At 41.7% G+C, this 19488-nt stretch overlaps 1 protein-coding gene across 1 annotated transcript in view; it reads left to right on the plus strand.

The window, feature by feature from the left end:
• TDP2 (tyrosyl-DNA phosphodiesterase 2) overlaps window positions 1–19282 on the plus strand; it is a 29343-nt gene extending 10061 nt beyond the window's left edge. Inside the window, exons 4-7 of the mRNA XM_089682243.1 lie at window positions 3466–3557; window positions 5330–5448; window positions 10445–10615; window positions 18949–19282. Of these exons, the coding sequence (XP_089538369.1) occupies window positions 3466–3557; window positions 5330–5448; window positions 10445–10615; window positions 18949–19230 (664 nt within the window). The 3' untranslated portion in view covers window positions 19231–19282. The remainder of the gene's footprint in view (window positions 1–3465; window positions 3558–5329; window positions 5449–10444; window positions 10616–18948) is intronic.
• Window positions 19283–19488: the final 206 nt, after the last annotated feature.

Raw genomic sequence — 19488 nt, forward strand, 5'->3', positions numbered from 1 at the left:
CTGCTGTGACATAGAGAAGGGGAAGCTACAGCATCCTTGCTGTGATATACAGAGGTGGGGGAGCCACGCAAAGACCATGTAGAGGAAAAGCCACACAAGTCCTGTAGTGACCTAGAGGATGAGGGGAAGCTACACGACTCAATGCAGTAATGTGGAGAAGGGAAGCTAAACAAAGTTCTACACTGACATGCAGTGGAGGAGGTAGATGAACACAAGTCCTGCAATGATATGCAAAAGGAAGTGGGTACATCCTGTGGTGTACTGCATGTTTGAGTTTCTCTGCATCACACTGACTAGCAGAGCCCTGTGGACCCCCAAATAAGTGTGTTTTTTGTTTTTTTTTGGGGGGGGGGTTCCTGCTAAAATTGCACTGGGATTTTACAGTGGCAGCTTAGATTTAAGTATTGCTGTTTGAGATTTTTTTTTCTTGGTGTGCTTTTCACAATTCAAATATTTGTCTAGTTTTTGTGATTAATAATTGATAACAAATGTGTAAACAGAGCTACATTCACAGAAATATTCCTACATGCTATTAGAAACCATTCAGACATGGTCAGTGACCAAATTGTGAAAGTATGCCTTTCATGTCTCAGACACAATGATCAGAACATAATTTGTTAGATTGATCACTTCTGGTCCCTTATGCAGGCCATACATGGGTCGAATTCCGAACGATTTTTCGTCCGAATATCAAAAACGTTGTTTGCTCGGTAATCCGATGGTGCCATCAGTGATCTCGAAAATCGGTTGACCAAGTTATAAAGTTCACCCCATATAACAGGTGAAACTTCTGTTCCTTCCAGGTCACGGCTCATGCATATTCTTTTCGGAAAAACAATCATACGATTTGACCATCATTGAGTTGAAAATCAGTCATTTTTCATGAATTTTCCAACATGCCCGATTTCCAAAAAGGGAGGAACCACAAAAATCGGCCAGTACCATTGACCTACTAACAGAGGGAAAATTGGCCGTTTATTCTTAGGTTCAATTTTTGGACAAAAAATCAGTCGAATTTTGACCCATGTATGGCTGGCATAAGTGGGATAAGATACTTCCAGAAGCTTTCAATACTGAATCTTGCAGTCAGAAGCAGCATGTTTGTAAAATACTGTTCTGTTTTATCCCCTTTTTCCAAATTTTGCTGGCTGTAGATATTTGTCCCACACCTAGGACACTGAGGGAAAAAATATTAGGGCTCATTCACACTAGCTTTTGCTACCCCCCCAACCACTACCCACTTTGGCTGCAAATATGACGGCCAGGGGTGTACAGATGCTGCAATGTTTTACCTCAGGAATTATACCATCTGCCGCTTTTAATAGGTTCTACTGCCAAAAGAATGCAATCCATTGAAGCGAACGAGGCCGCTCTGTAACCATGCCTCTCCACCATCTGCGAAATGCTCTGAAGAGTGATCCAGATGCAGATTGCGCTTTAGATAGCAAAATTAGTGTGAAGGAGCCCTTAGATTGCAGAAAACTTTTCCCTAATATGCTGTCTGGTGAAATCATTGTCCGTAGGACAAAAAGGCAGGAGGGAAAATTTATTCAAGTTCCTGATGGCAGTAAAAATGTAACATGGGTTCTAATTTCTGCTTGTGCGATCCAAAACTAGATAAAACTTTTTTGGCTCGGCATCCCATGTCATGACCATACTCCATTCTACCAGGTTGACTTCCGTCATCTTGATTGATTTTGGACCATCTCTATGTATATTTTAAGATATCGTGATATTTGCCAGTTGGCCAGCAGGTTCCTATATTTGACTTGATGTGATACGTTACATTTATTGCTTTTTCGTGGTCTGTATTACCTTTTTTCTCTTTAATTTACAACAAAACTTTTTGGCTGAAGTTGCACTTTAACATTTTTTATCCAAAATCAAAAATTTTAAATGTTTGAAATCATTGCTTACCTTCTAATTCAAAGGTTTCCAAATGCTTTAAACAAAGGACCAGTTCACTGTCCTTCAGGCTTTAGGGGGGGCTGGACTTTGGCCAATGTAAGTAGAAAATGCCCAGGCATCAGTGGGAGTAAGCAATGCCCCATTATTATTAGTGTTAACAGGAGGAATAGTGTCCTATTTTTAGCAGGAGGAATTTTGCATCATTGTTTATTTCAGTGGTAGGAATAATGGTCATCGACTAGGTCAGTGGGAGGAATAGTGCCCCATTAATGGTGTCAGTGGGAGGAATGGTGCCCCATTAATGGTGTCAGTGGGAGGAATGGTGCCCCATTAATGGTGTCAGTGGGAGGAATGGTGCCCCATTAATGGTGTCAGTGGGAGGAATGGTGCCCCATTAATGGTGTCAGTGGGAGGAATGGTGCCCCATTAATGGTGTCAGTGGGAGGAATGGTGCCCCATTAATGGTGTCAGTGGGAGGAATGGTGCCCCATTAATGGTGTCAGTGGGAGGAATGGTGCCCCATTAATGGTGTCAGTGGGAGGAATGGTGCCCCATTAATGGTGTCAGTGGGAGGAATGGTGCCCCATTAATGGTGTCAGTGGGAGGAATGGTGCCCCATTAATGGTGTCAGTGGGAGGAATGGTGCCCCATTAATGGTGTCAGTGGGAGGAATGGTGCCCCATTAATGGTGTCAGTGGGAGGAATGGTGCCCCATTAATGGTGTCAGTGGGAGGAATGGTGCCCCATTAATGGTGTCCGTGGGAGGAATGGTGCCCCATTAATGGTGTCCGTGGGAGGAATGGTGCCCCATTAATGGTGTCCGTGGGAGGAATGGTGCCCCATTAATGGTGGCCGTGGGAGGAATGGTGCCCCATTAATGGTGGCCGTGGGAGGAATGGTGCCCCATTAATGGTGGCCGTGGGAGGAATGGTGCCCCATTAATGGTGGCCGTGGGAGGAATGGTGCCCCATTAATGGTGTCAATTGAAGGGACGGTGCCTCATCACTGGTGTCAATTGAAGGGACGGTGCCTCATCACTGGTGTCAATTGAAGGGACGGTGCCTCATCACTGGTGTCAATTGAAGGGACGGTGCCTCATCACTGGTGTCAATTGAAGGGACAGTGTCCCAAGAGCCGGATAGAGGCAAGCGAAGGGCTGCAGTTTGGAGACTATTGATCTAATTGATTAGAATGTTGTATTGCTTTTCTGTCTTAACCCAGTGATTTTGCCAGTCATAGCCTCTACTTGTGTTTCCTGTCAGAGTGATAACTCCTCTGAGCTCTGCTGTTTAAACAGGAGCAGCTGTCACTCTTGGAAGCACTGTCCACACAGTCCACTGTAGACTACAAGCTGGTGAGTCGGCACATAGCCCACTTGCATGTTCAGCTTGATGGTTTGCAGGATGCACAGGTTATCATGGGACTTGTCGGCATGGTTGCAAATAGTGGCAGTGGCCAGCAGGGAGTTGGACATCTGTGCATTGCATGTGGTGTTAATGGTAAAATTTTATACATTTTTGGAAAAAAGTAATGCATCATTTTTATGTTCTATAACAGGTACAGTCCAGATGTTGTGTTTTTACAAGAGGTTATACCTCCATTTTATGACTATCTAAAGAAGAGAGCTGTTAGCTACACAATCATTACAGGTATGTATTTTCACCATTCTGTAGAGTTTCCGTTGTCATTGTGGAGTTCAGTCTTATGCAAAACACTAATACACATCAAATAACCCATATTGGTTTTTGTTCCCATTCTGCTAAGTAAACTTACATTACATATTTTGCACACCTTGTAGCAGTAATAAAACAAAAAATTAATATATTGCAGCTTGCCAATCACTTGGATGTGGTGGCTGCATTAGTTTTCTTTATGCTTTTTCCCCTGGTGATCTGGCCAGTAACACACCTTTTGTATTTAAGAATGCCCCCACTCTGGATGAAGGAGCACAGGGGGACCTTTGGACAACAGCATTGTCAGTCTGGGGGGGGAATGTTATATGTACTAGCAAATTTAAATACACTAGCAAATTGAACTCTGGTTAATACTTTATAAGTAGCTATAGCAACATTTATTTCTTTTGGGATAAATGTTTTACATAAAAGCTGACCATTGTAGAACAGTCTGTTTTAAATGGTTTGTCTCATCTCTGTAACTTGTCCATTCTGCTGGAGAACAGAAAATAATCAAAACATCATTTCACTAGGCATGCTCACATTTTTGAGACCCATTGCTGAAATATAGTTCAGCTGTATGTTCTATTCAAACTGAAGGATCATTTGTTTTTAATGGACTGTTCTTTTCCCAATTTTGAAGAGACCCTGTCACCAGCTAACATAGCCCTCTCACTCTTTGCATGTCTTAAGGCGGCCATAGATGGATTGAAATTGGGTCGGTTCAGCAGGGACACGCTAAATTTCAATCCATCTATGCGCAGGCTGATTGTACAGAATTTCATCTCTCAATCGGTTTGTGTACTACCAGCCTGTTTGAAGGGTTTGGTTGATCAATGTCTCCAGCTATAGCTGGCTGTACTGATAAGTGTTTTTGGACAGCGGGGAAGTCTCCCAGCTGTTAGAATACAATAGCTACATGGAAGGGATTTGATTTCTGACCACTGATTGAACAAAAAAAAGGAATCTTGTATAACCAGCCTTAGAAAACTAATCCCTTGCATGCAGCTATTGTATTGACTGACCACTGATTGAAGAAAAGAACATGAATCGTGTATAGCCAGCCTTAGTCCCCTCTTCTCTGTGCTGGCCCAGCTCCTCCACCCCTCTGTTCACCTCTCTACTTAAATCTTTTATGTAGCTCCTGCAGGATTAACAAGGATTACTGTAGTGACCTCTGAGTCTGCTGCAAGATGGAGGCCAGCAGCAGTAGTCTTTTAGATGTCTACACAAGAGGCTTATTACCCTACACGTCTTGGATAATATTGAAATCTGAGATACTGAGGTTGATTTACTAAGAGTAGATCATGTTTACTTTGCAAAGTTAAATTTTGCTAGACTTGGCAAGTGTAGTAAAGTAAACTAAGTGAAAATTCACTTTGCAAAGAATACCTAACGCAAGGAATATTTAATCCTGTCCAAGCAAGATTACTGGATATTTGCTATACCTGATTGGATGATTGAAATCAGCAATGCTTCACTTCATTCACTTTTGCAAAGTAGATTTTTACTACTTTATTAAATTAAAACCCCTATGTCAGACCTTGAGATAAAATACTAGAAGTTTGAAATATATGTAAAATTCTACTGAGTAGTTGAGTGTTTAGACCTACTCTCTGGAAAATCAGGTCTTTCTCTCCCTGGAAAATCAGGTCTTTCTCTCCCTCTATCCCATAGGGCTCTGAAGTGAACTCCAAGTTGAGTGTTTTTATTATGGTCTTGGTTTAATTTAAATTATTCATTTTTAGGAAATGACGATGAATACTTCACTGCCATAATATTGAAAAAATCCAGAGCTACACTAGTAAGCCAAGAAATTATAAGTTTCCCAACAACTTCCATGATGAGGAATTTACTGGTGGCGAATGTAAGTTGAACATGAACGGTAATGACCCGATATGCTATAACTGGAGCTTATACAGTATATTACACATTTCATATATGCAGCCTGTATATGGAGTGACTATATATGTACCCATGTGGTTTATATTGTCCTAGACCTGAAATTGTATCGGATTTGGATAAGCGGGACTGCATGTGACAGTATAAGAACTGCAACTGTTAATTTTTACTGCTCACCTGTTAGTCTAGTACAACATTTCACTGTTTTCCATCTGTATATGTATGTATGCATGCATCTGTTTTGCCGGTCTGTATGTGCGAGTGTCTGTTGGTATGTATATACACTGTGTTTATGTATGTGCATGTACATTATGTGTAATATGGTGTGAGTATGCAAGTCTTTTGGGCATATTTATAAAATTGTGCATGACATGCAGGTGAATCATCTGATGAATGCTTTGTTTGTGGGTTCTTTCATATTCCATCATTTTTGTACCTTTCATGAGCTCCGAGAAAGGACTTTATTTCAAAAAAGGATCATCATAATTTTTAAATCCTTGAGGAATACCCCAGGGGAACAAGAGTAAGGAGTACATGTTCCCATTCTGATCATGCTATGGTTGCTGAGCTAACCTGGTTGACAGTACCCCTCAATGCTATTCAATCACGCTGCCCAGAGAAATTTTAGTAAGGTCTAAGTGACAACACACAGAGGAGAGGGAGTTGTAGAAGGCAGTACACAGAGGTGAGGGCTAGCATCTGCAGCTTTACCATCTTCCAACTCTGGGCATCTTTCTTGTACACCTGAGGAAGGGAAATGAAGCCCAAACCCACCCACCTGCTTTTTTAGGGAGAGACTAGAGTACTAGATAGTGGTTTGCTTTGTAAATGACAGCGCTTGTCTTTCAGCAGGCATGTGCTGGAAATGAAGCACTGTCATTCACAAAACTAGGCACCAGTTATACTCTGCCTGGAAGATCCACACTGCCCTGGCCAGCACTGTGTGGAGTCTGCCTATGGATGCAGCCACTGTCAGCACGGAGCTCTATATGCTTGGTGTCCAGCCCCGATCCACTCCCACTCAGCACAGAGCTCTGTTTATAGAGACAAACGCTGTGCTGTAGCTTAAATGTAAATGTAAGGAAACCTGTTTCAAAAAACATCACTATAAAGAGAATGGATGCTGGCTACAGTCTTGTGATGTAACTTCTCCAAAGGAATGCTCATAAATTGGCCTTCAGCCTAGGGTGGAGCTGACAGCCCACAGAAAGGCAAGCAGAGGACAAAGAACTAGTTGCCAGTATTAGCCTATAGGCTCCTTGCAGCTGATCTTTCCCCATTAGTGACTTATGCTTTGGTCTACACTGTGTTGTGGCCAGCTGTTCTATAGGAAATACTTTTAAATACTTTTTTATAGGTCATCAATTGGTTAACTGTGAATGATAGCCCTAGAATTATTGCTGTCACAACAATACTTAATGTGTTGGGGATTTGTTTTTTGTACGTGACACATGCATTTTCATTCCTAAAGTGTGTGTGCGCGTGTTTTAAGCAGGGCTTTTAAAAAGTGTGTGTGTGTGTGTGTGTGTGTGTTTTTTTGTTTTTTTTATTCTTGCAAAAAGGGGTTGAGAGAGCCTCTGTGTAATAGCATAATGCAGGTGACGAGTTCTTTTTAAGGACACAGTAGGGGCCTTTTAAAGTGTTTTTAAACCCAGGACCCTGCAGTCACTATATCTGGTCTCCCACAGTACACACCATGGAAATGCAATTTTTGGTTATAAACTGATAAATCCCTTTTCTCATCAGCAGATGGAGCAGTCTTGTGACTTCTATCAGTGTCCAGCCCAGCACATGTTAAAGTGGTAGTAAACTCAAGATTTCTACTTTCATCCCTTGAAATAGTTAATAATTTAATAGGTGTTGTCTTTGCTATCCGCCTTACCTGTGCCGTTCTGCAGAAATCATTTGATGTTCAATCTAATGATGTCACTGGCACATGCGCATTATAGTCGAGATTCATGGCATGATCTCTGTGCTGGTTGTCCTTTCTGGAAAATGCTGTGCTTATGTCCTCTGCTGTCAGTGGCATTTTATAACAATCCCGCCAGAGCACAACACCCCATGTGACTTGCTACATCACAATGGGGTGTAAACTTTGGCTCTGATCACAGGAAAAGCCGAGAGGAGAGAGGGGCATCACTGGCTGAGAGCATACTGTGCATTTGTGAGATTACCGCTGTCGTCATAGAGAGGGGAGTGGAAGCTGGATGCCAAACAAGAGTCCCAAGATGTAATCCTTCAGCCGAGATGGCAGTAAGGGAAAAAAACACTTATAATACAAGATTTTTCTGCAGATAATCTGGCAATGTGCATTATCACTTAACCTACTGTCCTTATGTTTGTTTCAATTCATGCTGGCTGAGTTTACCACCTCTTTAAAGCTTGTAGGGAGGAGTTTTGATTTTGCTCTAGGAGGATGCAGGACCCCTGACCTCTGTCTGGACAGTACAAATTGGCCCTGTGCTGATCACATGCACTCTCCCAAGAAAGGGGGAAAAAAAGCAATACACCAAACTCAGCATGTGCAGAGTGACACCACACGATATGTCTTATCAGAGATAAGAGGGGGGCATTGGAAGAAGGGGAGGATCAGAGAAGTCAGGATAAAACCGTGTTTTTAACCCCTTAGGTTCCACAGTGAGGATAACAAGCATGCTTTACTGCATATACAGACTGATTTTACTGTTGTTGGTTTAGTAATCCTTTAAAGGATAAGTTCACCTTTGGGAACATGTTAACATGTTCCCATAGCCGCAGCTGCTGCCCCTGTCCGTCTGACATATAGTACAGGGGAAATGTTTCCCTGTACAATCTGTCAAATTTGAAAACCGCGTGGCCATGCTGGGCTCCGCCCACACAGCCACATCATTCATTCATTCATGGACTTCTGTGAATGAAATACAGGTCTCGACAGCCTTAGCAGCTGTGGGCTTGTAGTTTTCAATGAACTACCACAGCGCTGTGGAGCACCATGGTAGTTCATTGAAGCTTCCTGTCAAAATATCTGCTTGCTTGTACATCCCTTATGGCATCGGATGTTCTGAAAGGTCTGCAGGAGACCTGCATGGCATAAGCGATCTATGGATGCTTTCCATGCTCCTGTAGACAGAAATAAATGCACATTTGTTTATCTGCAAAAAAATGCATTTATTTTGTCTAAAAGGTGAACTTATCCTTTAAGACCACTAATGTCCCCCCTGCATGCTGCTGAAGCTGACTGAGCACAGGACCTGCCACACCTGTTTGTACAATAATTAAGCAACACAGATGAGATGTGCCGTTCCCTCTTGTAAATCTGTTCACATACCAAGAAGCAGAACCCTGACTGGCTTAAAATGCTGATTCTTCCACTTTTACTGTACAGGGCATTAGTGGGCTGATATAAAAAAAACCAATTCAGAAAGATGTATGAGGCAGTTATGTTATTGTAGTGTATATTAAAATCCAAGACTTTAAATTCTGGTCAAAGTAAGGAATCCCAAACTGCTTCTTCCCATCTATGTCCTGTTTTGATGACATTACCTTTGACTTTAAGTTTAGTAGACTCAACCAGAAGTGAGAATCTCTTCAAAATTGGAGGAAATCCCTTCTTGCACATTTGTTTCAAACAAGCATCCCTATCAGATTACTCCACTATTCTTGTTCTGGTAACTTAAAATTTGAATTTTGTTATCCCTTTTAGTTCTGTTTACAGTGGATATTGGGACAAATAAAGAAGTTAAATCTCTCCATAAGAGAGCAATTCCTTCACCGTATCCAAAACTAACAAGTTTCACTTTAGATGCAGTTTAAATGTGTTTTCTACATAGTTTTGGCATAACTGAACTATGCTGAAGTTTAAAGTGGCAGTAAACCGTCATGAAATCTGATCTATTGCAGCATACTGCAGGGACTTTCCATGTATACAATCTGGTTTCTCTCTTTAGGCTACTACTTTATTGTATTCCTCTTCTGCATTTCCATGTCTGGAGGGTGGTTGCACAGCTTTCCAGGGTCTCATGAAGCAACCCTTGCATGCGCACTCCACTCTGAGGGATGTACTTGTTGCTCTGCTTATGTGGATAGGGGTGGTCATGTGACAGTTTATGATGTGTCTGGGTGCACATGTGTTAATTTTAAGGCAAAGCAACTGACTGTACACATCATGGGCCTGGAGTGGGGGTGCACATATTCTGTGTGCTCAGGGGCCTGAGTGACGATGTGGTCATGTGACCTCTGCAGTGCATGCTGCCCATCCTCCTCCCCCCTTTAATTTTGGACAGAAGTTCAATGGTGGGAACATTTATGATTTAAGGAGTGCCTGCAAAAGTAAGATACATTCTACAAAAATTGTGCATGCTTTAGGTTGCCGTTGTGTAAGCAAACACTTTAAAATAAATAAAAAAAATCAATCATCTTCTAGGTGGATGCAGCATTGATCTGATGCTGCATCTGTCCCCCGCCAGCTCCACTCCAGGAACTGAGCAATCAAAGATCACTGATCACAGTTCTCGGGTCCACTCTGAGCACAGAGCAGTGACTGTAGGTCACCGGGTCTGTGCTGTGCCCCACCAGCGCTCACTGGAGTACTGGGCTGTGGAGGGTGCAGGAGTGGCTGGCTCAAGCTCTCGGCAGCAAGTGATCAGCACAAGGCCAAGCAGCACTATCCAGACAGAGGGTCTGGGGTCATATAGCCTCATAGGACAGTCAGAGCAGAATGAAAACTCCTCTTATAAGCTTTAACCAGTGCTTGGCAAGACTTCTATATACTGCTGATGAGAAAAGGTATTTAGCAGTTTATATTTACTAAAATAATTGCATTTCCATGTCCTGTGTACTGTGGGAGACCAGATATAACGAATGCAGGGTCATGGGTTTAGTAACACTTTAACTACACAACAGACGGTTATCGGTATTTGTTTAAACTTGTTCCTGCTTCTCCTCCTGAATGTACACTGAAGATGCTTACTGCTCCCTTCTAGGTTAAACTTTGTGGCAGTGACATCTGCCTCATGACTTCCCACTTAGAGAGCACCAAAGACCATGGAAAGGAACGGATGAAGCAGCTGGGCATTGTACTACAGAAGATGTTGGAGGTTCCGCCATCAACCACAGTGATATTTGGTGGAGATACTAACTTAAGAGACAAAGAGGTCTGTAGAATACATAATCCTGTTGCCTATTTTATCGCTTTGTCTAATTGAATGAGTGACTTAATACATTACAAGTTGCCTGTACACTGCCTATGGAACAGAGCAATTTTCACATTTCACTATGGGCCAGTTGATTACTTAATAGCTTCATCATTTCTTAGGATAGCAAAGAAATGTTTTGGACAAATGAGGTTTTTTTGGAATCCATTAACAAAATAACTAAAAGCCCTCTTTTAAATTTTGAAACCTTGTTGGCTTAACTAGTTTACAAGACTGGGTGTGCTACACATGCCCAAAAAGTCAAGCGCACTGGGCTTGGGGAGTATGGCCAGTCTTCTGACCTTGATCTGCGGATGTCAGTTAACTAGTTGCCGACCGCAGATAGCCGAATGACGGCTGCACTGCGGCCGGCCAGTTCTGAGTGGACGTCATATGACGTCCTCCCAGAATGCGCTCTCCTGCGCGCCCCAGGGGGCGCGCACCCGGCGATCTCCGTGATCGCTGTGTCCTACGGACACAGCTGATCACGTGATGTGGTAAAAGGCCAATCACAGCGCCCTTTTACCACGTGATCAGCGGTGTCCAATGACACGCTGATCAGAGGGAAATGCAAGTGCCGGTTCTCGGCTGCACTTTCCTCACGCTGTCAGATCGTGAGGAAAGTACTGCCGAGAACCGGCAGTTGTCAGAGCGGGGATCGGCACCGATCATCAGGGCACTGATGATCAGTGCCCTGATGATCTGTGCCCAGCAGTGCCACCCGCAAGTTCCACCCACCTGTGCCCAGCAGTGCGCCCACTAGCTCCGCCCACCTGTGCCCAGCAGTGCACCCACCTGTGCCACTCTGCAGTGTCACACACCTGTGCCCACCAGTGCCGCCCACCAGTGCTGCCAGTCAGTGCCCAGCAGTGATGCCATCCGTGCCGTCTATCAGTACCCATCATCAGTGTCACCTATCAGTGCCGCCTATCAGTGCTGCATATTTGTGCCGCCTGTCCGTGACACCTCATTAGTGCTGCCTATCAGTGCCCTTTAGTGCTGCCTATCAGTGCCCATCAGTGCCGCCTATCAGTGCCCATCAGTGCTGCCTCATCAACGCACATCAGTGAAGGAGAAAAAATACCTGTTTGAAAAATTTTATAATAGAAACAAAGAAACTTTTTTTTTTTTCAAATTTTTTGCAATTTTTTATTTATAGCGCAAAAAGTAAAGCGCCCAGTGGCGATTAAATACCACCAAAAGAAAGCTCTATTTGTGAGAAAAAAATGATCAAAATTTCATATGGGTACAATGTTGCATGACCGCGCAATTGTCAATCAAAGTGCGGCAGCGCTGAAAGCTGAAAATTGGCCTGGTAAATAAGGGGGTATAAGTGCCTGGTAGGCAAGTGGTTAAAGCAACCGGACAAGTGAAATGTTTGCGTCTTCTTCCCCCATCTCTCCAACGATTTTCCTGCTAGGGTCTGATATAATATGAACACAGCATATCCCTCTATAGTGTGTGTGTGTGTGTGTGTGTGTGTGTGTGTGTGTGTGTGTGTGTGTCCATCCAGAGCACTAAGTGTAATTTTTGTCTGCTGCCTCATTTCTCTATCTGCATGAGTTTCTTCTGATGAGTTTTCCTCACACCAGGAGAAAAATGGTGACAGAGAAGGGCACAGCCTGTGATTGACAGCCTTAGCTCTGTTCCTGTGTGCTGTGTGAAGGAGGGGGGTGTCTCCTCCCTCCAGTCAGCTATCGGGGCTCTTCTCAGTGATGTGATGTAATGACAGCTCCTCTCCCCCTGCTTTGCAAAGCTGAGAGATTCTGTGTAAATTCTGCACTTTGGATGTAGGAGACAGACCGATAATAAATAGATCTATCAGGTACAATTTATGTAGGAGGATTTATTTCACCTGTCCTCTGTATCACCTGATAACTTTAACCCCTTCACGCCTAAGAGTAAAACAAATCCTAATACCGAAGCACAATTTTGCAACTTTGACATGTTCGTAAAACCATACATATCATCACAACTACTTTGTACATCCAAGTGAATTATACCTTGTTTTTTTTGGGGGGGGGGGGGGGGTTTCAGGACAAATTGGGCTTTCATTTGGTGGTTAATGGCAGTGAATATCTCCTGATTTATAATATTTTTTTTTTTTTTTTTTAATTTTTTCAAATTTAGCTGTATTTCTTGTTACCATAACCTACCACCAGAAAACAACCCAAAATAAATTCTCCACCTGCTTCTGATGATCACAGCGATACCACATGTGGTGTTTATTTGTACCCGTAGTACGGCCCAGAAACAATGGTTCGCATTTTGGTTTTTTTCTTTGTCCTACCTAAAACACACGGACACTAACTGACACTGATACTATTTAAAAAAGAAAAGAGAAATCCTGCCAAAATATATTGACCCTTAGTTTACCTAAACACTGACTCTAGCACTGACCTAGATCAAACCTTGATCTAGGTGGGGTTTTTTTTTGTATTTTTATTTAATTTTTTCTTTTATTTTTTAAATTTCTTTATTTTACACCTTTTTTTTTTTTAATCTCTGAAAGGAGAGATGCAATGTATCTCTCTCCTCCATTCACAGAGAACACAAAGGCAGGCTTCAGTGACTGGTCACTGTGATAGCCAGTCAGAGGCTCACAGCGATTAGGTGACCTGGAATCGGGACCTGGGGCTCACGGTGAGACCCCAGTCTGTCTCTGTCCCAGCACAAAGGGATGTATGCAAATATATGGCCCCACAGCATAAAGCCCAGTGCAGCGAGGCCGCATATTTGTGTGAAGGGGTTAAAATGCTCTGCATCAGAACAGCTTGTTTTGCATGTCTATTTTAATTACTTGCAGGATGGCAGCATGGTTCTTTTTGATGAAAATAGGCCGTATAGAAGTGTTGTTCCTAAATCTGATAAGGATGCTGCTGATCTTAATTATTACCCTATCTCACTTATTAACTGCGATTTGAAAATTCTTACTAAATGTTTAGCCTTGTGTCTTAATACCTTTTTTGGAACATTATATTCACAAGGATCAATCTGGTTTTATCCATGGGTTGTCAGATATTGGACCAAATTAGGCACTCTATTGCTATAGTTTCAGCAGTAGGCTGTAATTGAGAATTCTTCTAGAGAACTCCTGCTTCTTTTATTAGATCTCCACAAGGCTCTTGACAGGCTAAACTGGGATTACCTGTTTACCACATTGGAGGCCTTTGGATTTGGTCCCACGTTTATTTCTTAAATTCTGTAGTGCCTCTTCCGCTTAGGTCTTTGAGGTTATAAGTTATCAGTGATTCCTATTCAACATGGTACAAGATAGGGCTGTCCACTTTCTCCTTTGCTGTTTGCGTTGGCAATCAAACCTTTGGAGATTGCAATTCATTCTAATTTTGGCATACATGGCTTTAATTGTGATCAATTAAATGTGCTTTATTTGATGACATGCTTATGTATATCTCTAATCTGCAAGTTAACCTGCCAAACTTACACTCGTTGCTGTGACATTTTATCTCAATTCTCTGGACTATCTCTGAATTCCGAAATAACAATGGCCCTAAATGTTCCCTCACCCTCCCTGACTTTGCAAGACCTCCTTCCAATGGGAAAGGAGTTCCCCTTCTTACTTAGGGATTCAACTAACATCCTCGATCGTGTACTTTTTTTTTTTTTTTTTTTTTTTTTTTTTTTTTTTTTTTTTATAAAGCCAATTATCCCCCACTCTTTGTGTCTCCTCGGCGTTGGGTGACTTATTCCTTGCCCTGCTTTGGTAGAATGAATTCTATAAAAATGTCTTTTACTTAGGATCTTTTATTTCCAAACACTGCCCATAGCATTTCTGAGAGGAGACTTATTGCAAACTGAAGCGTTTTGGTTTATATGGGGTAATATTATGCTTCAAAACCTAGCGGTGGCCTTGGTCTCCCACATTTACAGGCACACTTACCAGGCATCTCAAATCACTCAGCTCTTACACTACAGCTAAGGGTCCCATGCCTTTTTTATGGGTTTCTGTCAAAGCTTTCTTGACATCCTATTGCAAGTGGAGCCTTGATGTGGATCCCTAGCTGTTTGCAACCTCCTATACTATACCCTACTTTGTCCCACTCTTTGGAAGTTTGAAATAGAATAGGGTATCTCTCCCCCTCCCCGTAAGCCCCAGTTTTTTGCAACCCAGAGTTTGTCCCAGGACTAGTACCTACTTTGATCCAGTGGTGGCTTAACAAGGACCTTCTGTGGATCAGGGACTACCTGAACGGCGACCAACTACACTCATTGCAATATTTTGTAGATAAGTTACAGCTGCCCTGTAGTGAAGCATTTCAATATTTATTAACTTGGATCCTTCCTACCTTCTAAGCTCGCCCTACTGAATGGACCACTCACTCTCACCCTGTTTTGAATTGTTTTGACAAAGGGCCTCTTACAGGGACGGATTTCTGTGATATGTTTCCCTCGCTGACCTGACTACCAAACTTTCATATATGATCCATTGGGAAAGGGACCTGAATTTTACTTGGGAATTGCTTGACTGGCAGAGATTAGATTTTGATCTAAATGTTTAACTTTATTCAGTATCCGGAGTGAATTTTCGCAGATGCCTGGAGGCATCCCTCTTCCATAAGCACCTTGATGAGATCCAAAAGAAATCCGTGCAACTTATTACCTATATGTACCTGGCAGCATGAATTACTATAGCTAAGCATTGGCAGCGATTGGTTGTACTGTTTGATGTGGAACAAAACCTTAATTGGACTATGGTCAATAACGAATTCATTTGTATTCTCCATAACACTAAAATTTGACAGAACGTGGGACCCATGGATTCGGTACTTGTTAGCTCATTAACTTGTTCCTGGATTACCGCTTCTTCCTTCTTTTTTTTTTTTTTTTTTTTTTTTTGTCTTTTTCTTTACCTCTTATCTTGATGACGATTGCAGGACTGTAATAGTCTCAGGTATGGACACGCAATTTATTTCAAAATTCCAAACCCTTTGTCCCCCTCCTCTCCTGCCATTGGTCTCCCTTTCTCTGGTATAATTATCCTAACTGCTTTGGTGGTTTTTTTACTCCACTACTACTAGTTAAGTTAGAATAAATTGACTATACCTGCCTCCCTAGGTGGTTGTTGTTAATTATATACTTCCTTGTTTGATCGACCTGTATTTACCTGGATAACGATTTTTCCTATTTGGGCATATTCTTATGTTATGTTGGTGATAACCTGAAACTTTGATTTTGTTGTCAACATTTAAATTTTTTGTACCAGAATCATAATCTTTTATAATTTTTTTTTTTTTTTTTTTTTTTTTCCTTAACAGGACAAATTATTCACAGTAATACTTTACGTTTACGAACACTGGTCAAAGAAAATAGTGTTTATATTTTTTTTTTTTTTTGTTTAAGGATTGCATAATTGTTTGCACGAAAAGGCTTTGTTGGTCCTTAGTGTTACTAAACCCACAACAGTAAAATCAGTCTGTATATGCAGTAAAAGCATGTTTGTTGCTCACTGTGGAACCGAAGGGGTTAATGCTCTGCATTGTGTAAGAACTCAGTTTGATCCTGACTTCTCTGATCCACCTTCTTCCAGTGTCCCTCTCATCTCCTGATAAGACATATTGTGTGGAGATGCTGCACATGCTCAGTTTGGTGTATATTGCTAGAGGTTTTTTCTTGGGAGAGTGCATCTGATCAGCACAGGGCCAATCTGCACTGCCCAGACAGAGGTTCTGCATCCTTTTAGAGAACTCCTACCAGATTTAACATGTGCTTTGCTGAACACTGATATAAGTCCCAAGCCTGCTCTAACTGCTGATGAGAAAAGGTATTTAGCAGTTTATATTTACTAAAATAATTGAATTTCCATGTTCTGTGTACTGTGGGAGACCAGATATAGTGAATGCAGGGTCCTGGGTTTAGTAACACTTTAAACATGTGTTACTTTGTTAAATTAAGGCAAACTTACTGACAAGTCCATAGCAGAAATGAGAAAATTGCTCTGCTTCTTAGGGGGTGTACAGGTGAGAGCTGAAGTAGTTACTGTAGAGAAGTATGAAAATTATGATTGCTAAGCATTGCAAAGTTATTTATAAATGAAAAGCTTAACATTTTATGAACAAAAGCATAGAAAACAAGTTTTAATAATGGTTGGAAAAAAACATCTGAAAAAAAGTGAAGGGCTTTCTTTTGGTGGAATTTGAACACAACTGGGTTTGTGTGACAGTGTCTACAAACTATGGTGTGTGTGTACTGGAATTTTTGCAGCTATGATGCTATACTGGTAATCAGCAGCAGTCTGGTACTAACAGACCCTTGCTAGCAGTTACACTGATGTTGACATCAATAGTGACACTAATATAGTGGTCAGTTATAAAACTGTACACTGCACTGGCTGGGAAGGGGTTAACAAGGGGCAATCAAAGGGTTAACTGTGTGCCTAGCATGTTTAATGTGTGTAATATATGTTGGTTTTACTTACAGATCTGGCTGTTTTTTTTTTTTGGGGGGGGGGGTTGTTTCCTCCCTACAAAGCAGCAGAAATGGCCAGACCGCTGATCTGTGTATAGAGCCCTGTGTATTTGTTGGCTACAGCTGGTCAGCCGGTCTCAGCCATAAATCATTGGCTAGGACATGCTGACAAAATCTTGCTTTTGCTAGTGACAGCAGGGGTTAGCAACAGACGGAATAGGCTGGATGAAATACATGTACGTGATGCAGCCTGCTTGTTCTGCCCGCAGTAAATGTACTGTGGGCAGGAAGCTGTTAAAGCTAAACTCCAGATAAACAGTAGATATAAAAATATAGGAGATGTTTTACATGAAAGGATATATATTTTTGTCCAGCCAGTTCTCAGAACTGCTAAGGAAAACCACCAAAAATAAACTACCCATTCTCAGTGCTATTGCCAGGACAAGACTAGCTGACCTAGGTGGGGATAAACAACCAGCCTCAATAGCATACTGTAATTTGGCAATTTAGTTGTGCATATAAAAAAAATCCAGAATATACAAACATGAAGTTAAAAATAGATCTCATTTAGCTGTAACTAATGGCAACATAAGTAGTCCCATTCACTATAAAAAAAAAACAATACTATCTGGCACCCAATGCAGCAAGGTGGTGAGAACTGGGGGCTCCAGGTACATGCAAAGACAAAAGCAGAAAAAAAACCGCAAAGGGGGCCAGTAGTGTAGTAAATAGGAAGGTTTTATTAGAATGCTTTAAAATGGTACCCATAAATATTTGGAACATAAGTGGTGTACAGAACAGCTAGTCTCTAACAGCCTCCAGGGCCTGGTAAACAATGCAGCCCTCCTCCCTGTCAGTGATCGCCGGTAATCACCAGCCTGTACTCCTGTGATTGCCACCCAGGGTCGCGATCGGCAGCACAGATAGGGCAGTTGCGCGCCTTGCATGCCCCCTACCCGGAAATGCAGAATCATGTATATACACCTGATTTTGCGCACAGGGCGCACCCTGCAGCCGTAAATGTACTGTGGGCGGGCCTTAAGTGGTTAGTCGGGATCCATCCAGATTCTTGACTTGTAGCTGGCTAAACCTCTGCTGAGAGCCTTTTCCAGCTGCTCCCACCCCCTCCACAGCCCAGCACTTCAGTGAGCTCTGTGGGTACAGAGCAGAGAGGCAGTGATGCTCACTGGAGACTGAAAACCAAGTGGCTTTTCAGAGTCGGTTAAATCTCTTTTGGCCCATTTTGCCTGAGGAAAAGAAGCTGCCTAATGATTATGCACACCTTGATATAGGGTGTTGATCTCCCTAGGCCACACCCTCCCTCATTACACAAATACACATCACCAGATATGCTTAAATCCTATAGGCATTAAAGGAAGAAAAATTCTGTATAGGTATTTGTTTCTGCTATAAAGAGAAATACATATTGGTATAGAGATATTTAGACAGTTATATTTATCTTATGTTCTTATAGCAGTAGGAATCGTATTGGCCATCAATTACTGCAAAACATTTGTAAAGGTATTGCTGAAACTCCAAACTTTCCAAATATCAATTAAGAACTCCAGACAAAATATTGGATTTAAAAGGGAAACATTTTTAGATGTTTGTCTGGCCATATTAAGTTTTTTTTTTTTTTTTTTTTTTTTTTTTCTTTTTTTCTTTTTTTACTTCCCGTACCTCAATCCTGACCTGGAACAGGAAGACAAGAAATCTCAATGGGGATACAGCAATAAAAATGACAAAGGTTCTAAACTTGTTGAACTCTAAGGGGCAAACAAAAATGGATGGTATCTTCCTCATTAAGACACTTTACACTGACAAACAAGTCATATTCTATGACCATTTTGTATTTGTTTCATCGACAGGTTGAAAAGATAGGTGGCCTTCCCAGTCCCATCTTGGACATCTGGGAATTTCTGGGGAAGCCAGAACACTGCCGTTATACATGGGACACAAAAGTGAACAACAACCTAAAGGCTTCATACACCTGCAGGCTGCGCTTTGACCGAATACTGTACCGCTCTGCTTTAGATGGCGTCCAAGTAATTCCTCACGCCTTGGAATTGATTGGCACTGAAAAACTTGATTGTGGTAGATTCCCTAGTGACCACTGGGGATTACTGTGTGATTTTGTTGTGATTTTATGAGCTGTCAATCTTATAATTTGCAAATATTAAACTTTTTTTATATATATATAAAGTGATAAGCATTTAGAATTTTTTCTTTTTTTTGTTTATATTTTATTTGTTTTTTGTTTTTTCTAAGTAACAGCCAGAAAACCAGATACACGAATATATAAGCCAGCAACACTGCTCAGAAGGTTGTACAACATATAGGTGATGCAAGGCACCAGATGCATCATGATGAATACGAAAACTGAGCTTCATATAGTAAGGAACATACCT

Source organism: Staurois parvus, unplaced genomic scaffold (genome assembly GCF_062004578.1).
Source record: "Staurois parvus isolate SC_StPar_1 unplaced genomic scaffold, SC_StPar_1.0 ptg000287l, whole genome shotgun sequence".
NCBI lineage: Eukaryota > Metazoa > Chordata > Amphibia > Anura > Ranidae > Staurois > Staurois parvus.